The sequence below is a fragment of the Tyto alba genome, unplaced genomic scaffold (genome assembly GCF_018691265.1).
Source record: "Tyto alba isolate M040663 unplaced genomic scaffold, T.alba_DEE_v4.0 Super-Scaffold_6, whole genome shotgun sequence".
NCBI lineage: Eukaryota > Metazoa > Chordata > Aves > Strigiformes > Tytonidae > Tyto > Tyto alba.
Window position 1 is genome coordinate 19,731,374 of NW_024881327.1, and position 13,883 is coordinate 19,745,256.

Below are 13,883 nucleotides of genomic sequence, written 5' to 3' on the forward strand. Positions count from 1 at the left end.
ACAGTCCACAGAGTTCACGAACAACTATCTGAACCCTTTGTAGCCAGCAGCCCTCATGCGTAGAACCCCTTATTTAGTATTTCCTCCAAAATGCTGCACCAACCAATTTCCTTGCCGCTACCTTCCTACCACGTGCCAAGGAGGTAAAACCACAGATTGATCCCATGGACTCTGACCTCAGTAAGGCCGGAATGAATCTGTAAGCAGCGCTTTTGTTCACATTTCTACCCGGCAAAGTGGGTAACCGTGGCGGTACCATCACTTCTCCCCCAGCACCCCAACACACTGAGAGAAGGACGCGGGTCCAGCCAGCCTGTCGCAGGCCCCAGGGCTGAGGATGGCCGGTAAGCCGCGCTCCAGAAGCTGCACGAGCCTAAGGGCAACAATTTGTGTGCGGTACCCACGCATGCGCTGTGGAAAAATCGCAAGCTTCGGCTACAGTACCAAAAAAAAAAAAAAAAAAAAAAAGCTAACTCCAAACCCGCGGGCCGTATGAAAATGCTTATAACGGAGTTCGCTCCAACCGGCAGGGGAAGCGCGGCGCCCGCGTTACCGACCCCCGGGCTCCCGCCGGCCGTGGGGACGGGGGCGGAGCGCGCGCCGGTTGTGAGGTCATCCCGCGCGGCCGGAAGGAGCTGGAGCGGTTGTTTCCGTCGGTTTGGGGGGGGTCCGGGGGGGGGGGGGAAGCGGAGGAAGGGCCCCGCGCGCGCGGAGCCGGGGCGGGCGCGGCGGCGGGGGGAGCGGGGCGAAGCGAAGCGAAGCGGGGAGGGGGCGGCCATGGCGGCGGGGAAGGCGGCGGCGGCGGCGGCTGCGGCCGAGCCCCTGGGTCGGACGGCGGAGGAGGTGTCTTGGGCGGAGGCGCTGCGCGGGGCCTGCGAGCCCGAGCACCACTGGCGGCACCGCCGGGAGTTCCTGCTGCGCAACGTGGGGGAGCCGCCGGCGGCGGGCAGCGCCCAGCTCCAGCGCCTGGTCTCCCTCTCCATGGTGTGGGCCAACCACGTCTTCCTGGGCTGCCGGTGAGTGCGGGCCGGGGCGGCGGGCCCGCGGCCGGAGGGCCGGGGGAGGGCGCGGCGCGGCCGTCTGACGGCTTCCCCCCCCCCCCCCCCCGCCCCCTCTCCCCTTGTCGCCCCTCCAGGTACCCGCCGCAGGTTATGGAGAAGGCGCTGGAAATGGCGGAAGGCATCCGAGTGACCGGCGCGCCTGTCCGCACCACGAGAGATGAACTGGTTGCCAAGGTGAAGAAAAGAGGCATATCAAGTAGCAATGGTTAGCAGATCATAGCTGTGACAATACATAGGAGTCTAGAAAATGCTTGTTTTTCCGTGTTCTCGGGTGTAGAAAGCAGTCGAAGTAATTTACTCCCCTCTCCGCTATTTTTTCCTTGTCTGATATCTGTAAAATAGGTGTAATACGTATGCATTGTGTCGGTAATGTAGAGCTCTTGCTTTGAATTTCTGTAACTGCTGCCCTTTAAGCTGATTTTTTTTTTAATGCGCTGGAGGCTATTGGACTCCAGCTTAAACACAGTCATGTTGCTTTGCGAGAAACTTAGTTTCTTAAAGAAATATTGAAAGTGATATTTTAAAGGTGTTTTTATTATACTAGTAGAAAAGTACATTTTTTCGGTTTTAGGTCAGATAGTCTATTTAATGTACTTTGGTCACTTCTGGTTTGGACTTTAAGAATAGAAATACATACTCGCCTACGGGTCCCAAAACAAAACCTGAAATCTTGCACTTAAGTATTTTTAGTTTTTGACAAAAAATAATAAAATATTCTGAAATAGAAGGTTAATAATCGAAATTACAGTTCAAGGTATATTCCTAATATATGCTTTTTAAATGAACATAAAATTGCTAGAAGCTTTTAGAAAATAGATAAATTGTTTCTAGATGGATATTTTGTAGTGCAGAATTTAAAGAGGATAACGTACTTTACTTGTTTTGCAGAAGGGATAGAGGAGCCCTCCAAGAAGCGAGCTGTTGAGAAAAGCAAAGAATCTAAGGATACTGGAAAAGATGTGAAAACAACCAAGGCAGAAGCCCTGAAGGAAGCAGAGAGCACATTGCCAAAAAAGCAGGAAAAAGATACTAGCAAAGATCCCGAAAGCTCCCAGTCTACTTGCAGCTCCCAGTCTACTTGCAGCTCAAATCAAGAAATGGTCACAGCATCGCCCATAGAAACAGAAGGAAAGCCTGCTAGTGCTGAAAATACTACTGAGCAAAATCCATCTTCATCTGAAAAAGAGTCGGGCGAGAAGCCTTGCTCAAATCCACCTAAGGAAAGCAAATGTGAAGATGTGCCGTCACCTGAAAAGAAAACTACGGTAAGCACAGTGCCACCGGCAGCCAAGAGCACCCCGCAGGCAGCGGCGGTGCCGCCCGCCGTGCCACCGACCTCCAAGAGCACCCCGCGGGCAGCGGTGGCAGTGCCAACAACCATGCCACCGGCCCCCAAGGGCACCCCGCAGGCAGCGGTGGCGGCAGCGGCAGCACCGGCCCCCAAGGGCACCCCGCAGGCAGCGGCAGCACCGGCCCCCAAGGGCACCCCGCAGGCAGCGGCAGCACCGGCCCCCAAGGGCACCCCGCAGGCAGTGGCAGCACCAGCCCCCAAGGGCACCCCGCAGGCAGCAGCTTCAGCGGCACCACCGACCCCCAAGAGCACCCCGCAAGCAGCAGCGGCACCACCGACCCCCAAGAGCACCCTGCAAACAAGTGCTACATTGCTGTCTTCCAAAAACCAAGCGAGTGCCCCGGCGTCGGCGTCCAAGAGCGGCTCTCAGGCGGGCGCCTCGCTGCTGCTGGCTCCCAAGAGCAGCGCCCAGGCGGGCACCTCGCTGCTGCTGGCCTCCAAGGGCGCTGCCAAGGCGGGCTCCTCGCTCCTGGCCTCCAAGAGCAGCGCTGAGGTGGCTGCCTCGTTGCTGGCCGCTCGGAGTGGCGCTCAGCAGGGCTCCTCGCTGCTGGCCTCCAAGAGCAGCGCTCAGGTGGCTGCTTCGCTGCTGGCCGCTCGGGGCGGCGCTCAGCAAGGTCCCTCGTCGCTGGCTTCCCGGGGTGGAGCTCAGGCAGGTGCTTCCTTGCTGGGCTCCAAGGGCGGCACGCAGGCAGGTTCGCCACAGCTTGCCTCCAAGAGCGGCTCGCAGGCGGGCGAAAGCCCTGCTAAGGCTTTGTGCAAACCATTAACTAGCGAAGACGCGAAGGAAAGACAGCCTTTTTTCAACAGACTATACAAAGCTGTAGCTTGGAAACTGGTTGCTGTTGGAGGCTTCAGTCCTAACGTTAATCACGCAGAACTTCTAAACTCATCGATTCAGTCTGTAAAAGCTACGTTAGATGTTGCTTTTGTTCCCCTGAAGGAACTCGCAGACTTGCCTCAAAATAAGAGCTCTCTAGAAAATATAGTTTGTGAACTGAGGTGCAAGTCTGTCTACTTGGGTACTGGCTGTGGTAAAAGTATGGAAAATGCCAAAGCGGTTGCTTCAAGAGAAGCTTTGAAATTATTCCTCAAGAAGAAAGTTATTGTGAAGATATGTAAAAGAAAATACAAAGGTAGTGAAATTGAAGATTTGGTACTTCTGGATGAAGAATCAAAACCTTCAAATTTACCTCCAGCTTTAAGAAATCCTCGTGAGATCTTGTAGGGGAGAATCGCTGTTTGTACCATGTATAGTATTTCAACATAAGGACTGAAGGTTAATTTTGTACTTTAAAAATGTAGGCTTCCAGATATTTTGTATTTCTTTCTCAGTTTTGCAAGACAATGATAGTCCTTTCACTTGGTAGCAATTGTATAAGACTTGTTAGAAATGACAAGTGCGCATTTAAAGGTATGCCTTAATATATAGCACACTAGTGTGCTGTTTTATTTGCAAAATAGTCTACCTAATTCTTCTATTTTTAATTGATTAAGGTACAGTTTGCTGTTTAAAACCTGACAATTTTGTAATTCTTACGATTTGATGGCAGTGTGCTCAATTGTCTACCATGTCTTTTTTAGCCACGTAGAAGTATGCATATAGGGACCATGATACTTGAATGATTGAAAGTCATTTAAAAATTTCAATCAAAAAGTTGAATCATCTGTTTGAGGCTTGTTGCTCATAATGTTCACTGTTGCTCATACTAGGAGAGGAAATAGTTGGTTGACTATTTTTATGGGATGTTTTCCTAACACTTGCAATATAAATGACACCCTGATCCCATTTAACGTTATACTAGCAGGTTAGATCCCATTTAACCTTCTACTGGCCAAATACCACTTAGCAGTCAAGTCACAGCTACTTCAGCCACCTCAACTCTGTAAGCAGATTTAATTTATATTCTGAAATATCATTTACAGTTTTTTTTCAAACAAACAGATTTCTATACTGAGCATATTTTGACCGCTACTAAAACAATAAAACCTCTGGGATATGCTTTTATAGTACTTTGGGTTTGGCTATTAAATGTTCCAGCCATTTCAATAACTTTGCAACACCTTAAGAAAAGCTTTACTTTGAGTGGCTTCAAGGTGTAATCCCACAAGGATGAGTTAGTTGGTTTTGATGCATAGCTGAAAAGCTGTAAAGCTGATAGAGTGGACCTGCAGAGTATCCATTTCTACTTTTGTAACACCAAGGTAAGCAAAATGAAGATGCTGCTGTCTGCTAGAGATGGCGAGTGTATTGTAAAGCGTTCACACTAATCGAGCCCTTCCTTTGCTACATTTTTATGTCATGTACAGAATGGTTTGAAGCAAAGAAACTGGGAGATTGCCTTTTATTTTCAATGTTACTGAAATACCTGCACAAACTGCATGTTTTGATATATTGGATAATGACATGTAATTGTAAAAACATAATGTCTTCAGTGCTATTTTGAATTAATCTTGTCCGATTACAGTAGTTAACATCATTTAGTGGTGACCTTCCACTTGACTGACATCCATTGAGTGCTGCAGGCGTGAATAGGAATCCCTGGGATCTCGGTAGTATATATGTCCACTTAAAGACTTCCAAGTTCTTTTGTGATTTTTGGGACTAAACCACAATGGCGTTGTCACACTGTACCCTATGTGACTTTGAACGGCGGTGGCTGTCCAGCCCGTGGCACCCGAAGCCTGCCAGGCGCTCGCGCTTCCCGAGGGCTGGCTGAGAACTTCCTCCACCTGACCGACCCCTGTGCTGCTGTGCCCTCGCTCTAGCTAGGTTTCTCAGGAGTTCCCCCTCGGTGTTTCTGGAGCATCCCCCGACGTTCGGAGCGCCATGCATTAAATCGTGTCTTACACGGCGTAAGAATTGGCGTGTGCTTCTAGCACAGAGTGAGTTTCATGCTGTACTTAGCAGTTGTATTCATGACAGGAAGGGTGAGATCTGGTGTCAAATCCTCACCCTGTTCTGGTGAGACACAGAGTGGTGGAGACCCAGAATGATTGGGTTTGGGGGGGCAGGAATTGTGTCCTCTGAAGTTTAGTTTTTCTGCCTGGTAGTTGGGGCACCTCCAGGTCTCCGGTTGAGAGCTGCAGCATGTGTTGCGATGTGAAGACCCGTGTTTCCTGTCTGTAAAGCAAAGCTCACAGTATCTACTGACCTCAGGGGGTGTTAGGGTAACTGTGTTAAAAGGCTGAGGTGCTAGATGCCTTTTTTTTAAAGTCCTGACTTAAGCTTACTTTTTTTAAGAATTTTTGAATGTTATTCCTCTTTGATGTTTGGTTGTGATTCATTAAAGGACGAGTCTGTAGCTACTCTTAATAGAAACTGAAAGTTGAAGTGTGTTATTTTTATTCCACATTCTGCATGGAAAGCAGCTCAGCAAGGAGATTCTAACATACAAGTAAATAAGCAGTATTTGAATGAGAATATATTAACATTTCATTAACCCTAGAGGAAGACAGTTTGAAAGAACTGGCTGTGGCAGGAGATGTTTGTGCAGCCCTGTCCGTTTTAAAACCTCTGGGTCTCCCTGCCAGGTACTGTCCTGGTCTCTAGCCATTGGGGTGCTGGTCTTTAATTGTTAGAAGTTGCTGACGAGGACTGGCTGGAACAAATGCACCGACACAACAGATGGGCAGAGTTGTCTCGGGGCGGGGAGGGGGGGTGGAAACGACACAGATGAAACCAACCAATGGAAAGAAAAACTGACCCTGTTTTTTTCTGCAAGAGTACAGGAAATTGCAGTCATCAAAAGTTACTCCTGTTTCCTCTGAGGGCTGCTCGAACAGCCTAAATGCGTACTGCCGGTTCCTCGCGGGCAGCTGCCCGACTGGTTGCGGGTGGCCGGCCCGAAGGCGCAGGCCGGTTCAGGCTGGCGGCAGAACCGCCGTTCTCCCGGTTCGCCGGCGTGCAGCGGCGCGGGGCGCTGGCCGCGAGGTGGCGCTAGAGCGCCCTGCAGGCCTTGCCGGCGGGGGGCGTGGCTCGGGGGCGGAGCCGCGGCGCCCTAATTTGCTTAATATATTCCCCCGGCGGTGCCGTTCCCTCCGTGAGGGGGGTATTGCGGCCACCCGAGAGCGTGGCGCTCCTGCGGGGCGGCCGGGCGGCTCCTATGCCTGTGCACCGTCGGCGGAAACCATCCGGGAGGGAAACGGGGCGGCGAGCGCTCCTCGCTCTAACCGGGAGGGCTCCAGGCCTGCCGCCTCATATAAAGCGTCCGCGCCGGCAAACCGAGAGCGGGATGTTCTGAAGACCTGCTCGCTAGGCCACGCACGGAGGACGCTGGTTCCTCACGGGCCGCGCGCCCGCCTAGGGGAAAGTCCCCGGACCGCTGGCAGAGAGTGCCGGGCGCTGCCCGCGCCCCCGCCCGCCGCCGCCTCACGCACAGCGCCGCCGAGACGCCCCCGGGCCGAGCGGGTGAGCGCGGGGCGGGCCCTCGTCACGGCCACAGACACGCAGGTAGTGCGCAGGCGCACTAACAGAACGGGGCTCACTCTCAGGTCATCCCCTTTTTTTTTTTTTATGGGAAGCCGGGAGAGAGGTCTGGCTGCGTCGTCACTTCCCCGGCGCCGCAGAGCTGCTTGCGGTACGGGCAAAGCACGCGTGGGGAGACGCTGCTCCCCTGCCTGGCAGGACGCGGGGTCCCGCACCCCGCCTTCTCCTCCTGCCCACTGGGCTTCAGGGTGCACAGGCTCGGTCTGGGGAGGTGGGGCGCCTGTCCCTGCCCGAAAAGGCTCTTCTTCCCTCCCTGTTCCAGGAAGAAACAAGAGGCCAGAAAGAAGTCTCTTATCGCGTTCGTTTGCACCACGCAGAAGTTGAACATCGATCGGGATGGCCCACCCGCGCGGCAGCACACGGCGCGCCGACCCCACGCTCCCTCCGGGCGCCCGCTGCGCCCTCCCGCCGCGAGTGCCGCCGCTGCTACCTGCCCACTCGAGGCAGATGCTCACGCTTACCCTCCCCAAGACGAGGCAGGATGCTGCTGCCTGCGGCAATCACGCACGTAAGTACCAGCCGTGCTGATAAACTGAATTAATTTCATAGACAGGGCCGTTCTTGCCTCTGGTATGTCAAGCGAGTAACACATCACCGTGCTCGGCGGTACACGCGCTGCTGCCCTACAGTCCTGCCTGGCTATAACCAATAATAACATAGCTCAGGCATCTGGGGCACAACAAATACAATTAACACTCCCCTTAACTAAACAGCACCCAAGCAGCCCGGAGCCACCCCTTCCTTCTGGTTCATGCTTCCTTAGTATTTATGAAGCTCCCGGGGTGAGCGCAAGTCCCCCGAAGGAGCGGTGTTCCCCCCCGGGGCAGGCAACAGGCACCCGGCCTATGTGTAGGCACGGCGCAGTTTGCAAACCCTGCTGGCGCCCAGCGTCTGCCGTTCTTCTTCCAGCATCACCCTGGCAGTGACATCTTCCCAGCCGTGCCAGGCCCCCGTGCCAGGCAGAGGGGACCAGCGTGCAGAGCGGGAGTAGCCCCGTGGAGAAGTGGCTACGACAGCCCTGACTGCTTCGCCCGAAAGCTTCGAAAGGGTGCGTGAGGGGCCAGCAAGCCACCTGGTTTGAGCTGTCGTTTTGGTTGCTGTCTCAGCCATTTAAACCACTCGAGTGTCTTTCACTCTTTCCTCCCGTAATTCTTCATGTGATCATATGTATATATGTGGGAAAAGAAGAGATTTCAAATTAAAATGCTATTAACCCATCCCAAAAGAAACAACTAAACTAGAGCACAGGTCTATGAAGTTCTCTGGTTTTTTTGTTTTTTTTTTTTGGTTGATAAGCTGTAATGAAATCCCAGTGTCCTAGTTTCATCTGCTAAAAACGATATATCTAAGGTTCTATGAAGCTAACGTTTCATGAGCTGTCATACCTCCATAGTGCAGGTAGCACCTGCAGTACAGCCTGAAGAGTGCAGACAAGCTTGTGCAGACAAGCTGAAGCTTGTGCAGTGACTGATGTGGGTTTGTTTTTCTTTTTTGGCCCTAAAGTTTGCACTAGAGCACCTTAGCAATTCAGGCTGGTTTTCTCTCTGCGTGGACAAAATTCTCTCACTTGTCATTTATGGTAAGTGTTGGTCTTCAGACTGATTAACAGGAAAGAAAATGTCAAAAATCAAACTCATCTTGACTACAGTATGGTCTAGTGGTCTAGAGACTGAGGGGAAAAAGCACACACTGAAAGAGTTTTGATGCTGTCTGTCTCTCACTAGGCAGATCTGTTCCCCAGCTTTATAAGTTGCAAAGTGCAGAAAAAATAACAGCAATATCTGCTTTGTAGAATATTTTTTAAGCTTTTCTTTCAGCTAAAGTGTGCATTTTTGCCATGTTTTGCATAGTATATCCTATGCCACACTCTTTGTCCATTTAACAACGATTAACCTGTATTTGTGTACCTTTTAGAAGGTTCTGCGAGTTGCCACTGCCACAGCAAAAGTATTGCCATTAGCTAGGCTATGTGTTTTTATGAAAATACTGTCATTTGTGCCCATTACCCCCTGCACCACCCACCATTTTAAATCTGTCAGGAAGTATCAATCTTTAGGCTGTGATTAATTCCGCTCCTCTTCCTCACATGAATTTAAACCTGTGCAATTTCAGTGAACCCCTGTGGTTACAGGAAGACAGTTGCCGCACGTGGCTGAGCTAGGATACTTGCCCATGTAGAGCTGGCCCGAGCGGGGTGTTACCAGCACTTACACGTGACTGTTCAGACCCACGGCTGGCCTTCTGTACGTGGCAGCAGAGGTTTCCCACCTCCCTTGAAGACACACTCACATATGAGCGTTCAGAAAAGCAGGTTTTATGTTGATACCTGGCAATAGTTTCAAATACATTGTAGGCTAATTTTGAAAATGGCACACGATAATTTCTGAGCACAACTGCCTGTTGCTGAGGCAATGGAGGACTGAGTTCCAGTGGTTACCGGTTAGGTATTTGCTGCCTCCAGTAGCATTCCTGCAACTAAAAAAGCATTGTTCACCTCTGACAATCTGAGCCTACAGCCCTTTGAAGTTTGAATTGTCATTGATGGCCAAGTCCAAGTGGATATGAAATAACTTGTTTTAAATGCCACTATCAGAGATGAATCGCATTGGGCAAAAGACACTTTGTCACTAGTAAGAAAGCCAATCTAACCAGTGTTTGCTCAGTTTTCTAAATCCTCTGGTGTTTCACATTTTAACTGCAGTCTAAGAGACAAACTATATTCAGTCAGATGCTGCCCATATTTTGACAGTAGCCTTCCACCCCAAATCCTTCCTTGGTTTAGAGCAACTGTCACATTTATGTTTATTATTTTGGGGAAGAGGATGCCTGAGAGGCTAGGGACATATTCATCTTGTTTAGCCAATAATTTTTCTCACAATTACAACTGAATGATAAGGCAAATGTAAACTCTGTCAGTTTTTGGAAAAAAGCATACACGAGTGTCCTGGTTTCAGCTGGGACAGAGTTAATTTTCTTCCTAGTAGCTGGTACAGTGCTGTGTTTTGGATTCAGTGTGAGAATAATGGTGACAACACACTGATGTTTTAATTGTTGCTAAGCAGAGCTTATTGTAAGTTAAGGTTTTTTCAGTTTCCCAAGTTCTGCCAGCAAGCAGCTGCGCAAGAAGCTGGGAGGGAACATGGCCAGGACAGCTGACCTGAACTAGCCAAAGGGATATTCCATACCATAAAACGTTATGCTCAGTATATAAACTGGGTGAAGTTGGTTGGGAGGGGCCGATTGCTGCTCGGGCCTCGGTCAGTGGGTGATGTGCAATTGAATCACTTCTCTTTTCTTGGGTTTTATTTCTTTATCTTTTTGTTATATTCATTTTCATTGCTATATTTTTATTATTATTATTAGTTGTTGTTGTTATTTTTATTATTGTTATTATTTTAGTTTAGTTTAGCTATTGAACTGTTTCTATCTCAACCAGTGAGTTTTACTTTTTTTCGCTTCTCTTCCCCATCCCAGTGGGAGGGGGGAAGGAATGAGCAAGCAGCTGTGTGATGCTTAGTTGCCAGCTGGGGTTAAATTGCAACGATCACTCATATGTTAGTATAGAATAATACTACTTTTTGGTAACTTGAAGTGGTGGCACTGAAAAATTTGCATAGCAGCAGCACCCCTAAGAAACACATAATGCAGGTGACTTGGTGCTACAGAGTTATTTTGAAGATATGAAATTACTCTCTGGTGATATTTGCAGTGACTTTTCAGTTGCACTAGAAATGAATCATTTGTAGTAGGTTTGGATAAGCAGATTCTAAAGAGAATTAAAAAATCCACACTAGGAAGGAAATAAAATGAGGCTTCCTCCTTTTCGGTGTGGAGTTTTAATGACGTATGCTAAAACTCCCTTCGAGTTTTCAGCGGAACTCTGAAATTCATAAATGATAACTGTGGGCATGTAATTACCCCATTTCCACATACAGAGTGGAATTCATTTCACTGACATCTCTGACAACAGACCTGGGCTCTCCTTACAGTCAGTGCAGACATTTTTAGGGCAAGACCTATTTATACTAAGAATCTCTCTCATTCAACATATTTGGCTGGATGACTCCTTCCTTTATTTCCAGAGTTGGAAAGGAAAATTAATATCCGCATACGGGAGAGTATTATGAATATCTTAAACCATCAAATGCTGAAACTTCCTGCAGGTGCACTGGCAGTCCTCATTTCACAGTCTGGATTACAAAGGTGTGACTGTGTATTCTTGTGCCTCACAAAAGGAAGAAGTAAGAATGTGTTTTTCACATGACCTGTGCTGAATAGCAGAATCATAGAAACGCAGCATGCATGTTAGCGTGTAGCTCAGGTAAGAGTACACAAAAACCCCTTTGTTTATTGTGGGCAAATGGGGCTCAGTTCTTTTTCATTAAAGTCACTTGGATTCTTCCACTTACTTGAATGGAAGCAAGCAAATCCACCGATCATTTATGCTTTAAAACAGTAGGTAAGGAAGAAGAGTATTGTCTGAAAGCTGTTTCTTGTTACTTCAGCCATGAGTGGACAGATCCACATTGTAAATGACAGGGAATGATGCATGTGGCTCTACCCATTGCAGCAGCCCGATGCTGCCCCTCAGGTGCTTAGCAGTGTCCCCCTCCTCTAAGGAGGTGCAGTTCCTATGGCAGCCAGCGTGCTCCATAGCACCTGTGAGAAGCTGGTATTGCTCAGCTCCTACCAGCTTCCAGAGGGAATTCTGAACAGAGCGGATACTCTCAAAAAGAAGCAGTGTGGTTCTGCTCAAAATAAAGCAACAATATGCCAGTGTGCTCTGACCGAAGCAGTGATGTCATATAAAAGTGAATTCCTTAACATCCCCTTCCTTGGGCCTATCAACTGTTCAAGATACTTTTGGGTACAGCCATGGGATTAGGGTATGGAAGCTGAATGGGAAGAATTCTAAAAAAAGATAGTTATTACAAAACAAAGCACAAAGTAAACAGTTTGCACGCTTTACTCCATTTTTCACTCTGCTCATGGTGAGATAAACAACTCATCAGTTTGAAGACAAAAAGATGAGCTGGATATTGCAGCTGCCTTCTTCCCCATGTTAATACAAGTAACTGATCACTAATTTGGGCTCAGGAAGGGATTTGCTTTTAGAGCATATTGGCAGGAAACTTGGAACTTACGCAGTTTTTGAACAGATGTTTGCATTTGGATGAGGAAGAACATACATCTGATCAGTGTGAGTGTTTGTTACTTGGTGCTAGGGAGCTCTTTGATACAGCTGAGGATGAGGCTAGCTGGACAAAAGACACATGTTTTCAGGAAAGGTACTGGTTTAGTTTTTCACTTTATTGAAATGATCTGATGTTAGCCCATGTCTTATTTTTAGATGTCCTACACTTGTGTAAATGAAAGAGAAAAATAATGATGGTGGTATCCATATGATTTGTGTTCCACCAGGTAATTCAAGCCTAATATTTAAGGAAAATCAAAAGCAATGACGTCTGCCATTACAGGTAAGTATCTTTTTTGGATGACCTGATGTTAGAGAAGTTTTCAAGAATAGCTTACCTGGACAAATGCACTACTATCTCTGTAGCTCTGGCAAGGATAACCTCTTCATGGAATATCACCTATGAGAAGGTCAACTATGGCTGTACTGATTCTTTCTTTTCTTTATGTTTCTCTCCTTGGTATCTTGGAGAATTCTTTGTCCTCTTCAAACGAAAGCAAAGAAGCATACCTGCCAAGAAATACGTATCGTCAAAACCCAGTTCTGTTCCATTTGCTTAAAAGAAGCACCCTGTTACCATCCTTTGAGCATTTCCACTAAATGCTAAGTAGGTCTTTCACAATTACAGCCCCTTATGGACTTGTCCTCATCAGTAATGCTGCTTTTCATTATTTTTACCACAGGCTGAAACCCTTCCTGGGCTATCAGTGGAAATCTGAAAAAAAATCTAACCAACCTGGGTATTATTAGGTGAAACAGGACAGGAATCTGCTATGATGTGAGGATGTAAAATCAGGGTTATGAAAGAGAGAGAGGCAAAACTGCAAATGGGGAAAATAAATTTTGGATTAAATAACTGGAAATATTTTATCATAGTAAAATCTATAATGTAATAAAATAATCTTTCACAAAAAGAAGGGGAATACCCTGATTGGGACTTTTAAAAACTATGTAGGGAAATGAAAAAGAAACAAAACTGTTGGGATCTATTCTCCATGAAAAGTGGGGATAGCTTAGAGACATATAAATAAATCTAAATAAATTGAATATAGGACTTCTGTGTATTATTTACTCTTGGAAGACAACCACTGAGGCAGGTTTTATGCAATACACCCTAATAACACATCCCTGATACCACCGTGAATGTCAACCTCAAGCTGACAATTCTCCGCTTAGGGGGGAGGGTTGGTAGAAATGTGTGGTCATTCTGCCCATCCATCTCTACAAATAGCAGGGGTTTGCTCTGTCATGCCTCCTCTTATATTCAGATTGTTCTCACAAGCAGTCATCAAAAGAAGAGACATAGTTGGGTCGCAGAGGCTATCAACCTGCAAATTTGAGTCCAGTACATCGCTTGCTCCTGGCCCTTTTGAGGCATGATCAAACCAGAGAATTCAGCCAGCTGCTCTTGCTTTCCTCCTCCCCGAGGCTTCAAACATGCAGCAAGCTAAGGCTTCTCTTTCCTAGGGGAATCTGGCCTAACATAACTGCTTCATTCTTAAGAATGCTCAAAATTTAAACCTTGATTTTAGTCTTCAGAAGCAGCAGACAACATTTAAATTCAGGAAACAATAGCTGATCTCTGCTGTACCTTAGATACTGCTTCCCCCATAGTGACAAACAGCAAGTTTTTAGCACAGAAACCACCTGTAACAAATGTTATGAAGTAATGTAAAAAGACCTTCTTGGCTATTTCTTTACCAACAGAAAATGCAGTTTTCTGTCAGTAAAAAAGTGATGCTAAAATATTATTTTTAAATTAACATTTAATTGTTATTAACATTTGCTTTT

The 13,883-nt window shown here is 47.6% G+C and overlaps 1 protein-coding gene and 1 long non-coding RNA gene across 5 annotated transcripts; both read left to right on the forward strand.

The window, feature by feature from the left end:
• The first annotated feature begins 720 nt into the window (after positions 1-720).
• Positions 721-5,737, forward strand: LOC116960597 (CDKN2A interacting protein). 3 transcript variants are annotated; one of them, XM_042808310.1, is made up of 4 exons: positions 721-1,016; positions 1,136-1,266; positions 1,950-2,522; positions 2,637-5,737. In XM_042808310.1, exons 1-4 carry the CDS (start codon positions 778-780, stop codon positions 3,635-3,637), a joined length of 1,944 nt encoding a protein of 647 aa, XP_042664244.1. In that variant the 5' UTR covers positions 721-777; the 3' UTR covers positions 3,638-5,737. The 3 variants fall into 3 exon arrangements, with proteins under 3 accessions (XP_042664244.1, XP_042664245.1, XP_042664243.1); XM_042808311.1 differs by having other exon boundaries at positions 1,950-2,470; positions 2,591-5,737; XM_042808309.1 differs by having other exon boundaries at positions 1,950-5,737.
• A 791-nt stretch (positions 5,738-6,528) lies between these two features.
• On the forward strand, positions 6,529-13,139 carry LOC116960599. 2 transcript variants are annotated; one of them, XR_004406463.2, is made up of 3 exons: positions 6,546-7,406; positions 8,402-8,477; positions 12,320-13,139. It is a non-coding gene; the product is annotated as an uncharacterized LOC116960599 (long non-coding RNA). The 2 variants fall into 2 exon arrangements; XR_004406462.2 differs by lacking the exon at positions 8,402-8,477 and having other exon boundaries at positions 6,529-7,406.
• The last annotated feature ends 744 nt before the right edge of the window (positions 13,140-13,883 follow it).

Bases quoted from the DNA above. Each gene is read 5' to 3' on its own strand.
- LOC116960597 (XM_042808309.1), top strand. From the start codon at position 778: ATGGCGGCGGGGAAGGCGGCGGCGGCGGCGGCTGCGGCCGAGCCCCTG. The intron at 1,017-1,135 runs GTGAGTGCGGGC...TCGCCCCTCCAG, and splicing joins CACGTCTTCCTGGGCTGCCG to GTACCCGCCGCAGGTTATGG. The intron at 1,267-1,949 runs GTTAGCAGATCA...CTTGTTTTGCAG, and splicing joins AGGCATATCAAGTAGCAATG to AAGGGATAGAGGAGCCCTCC.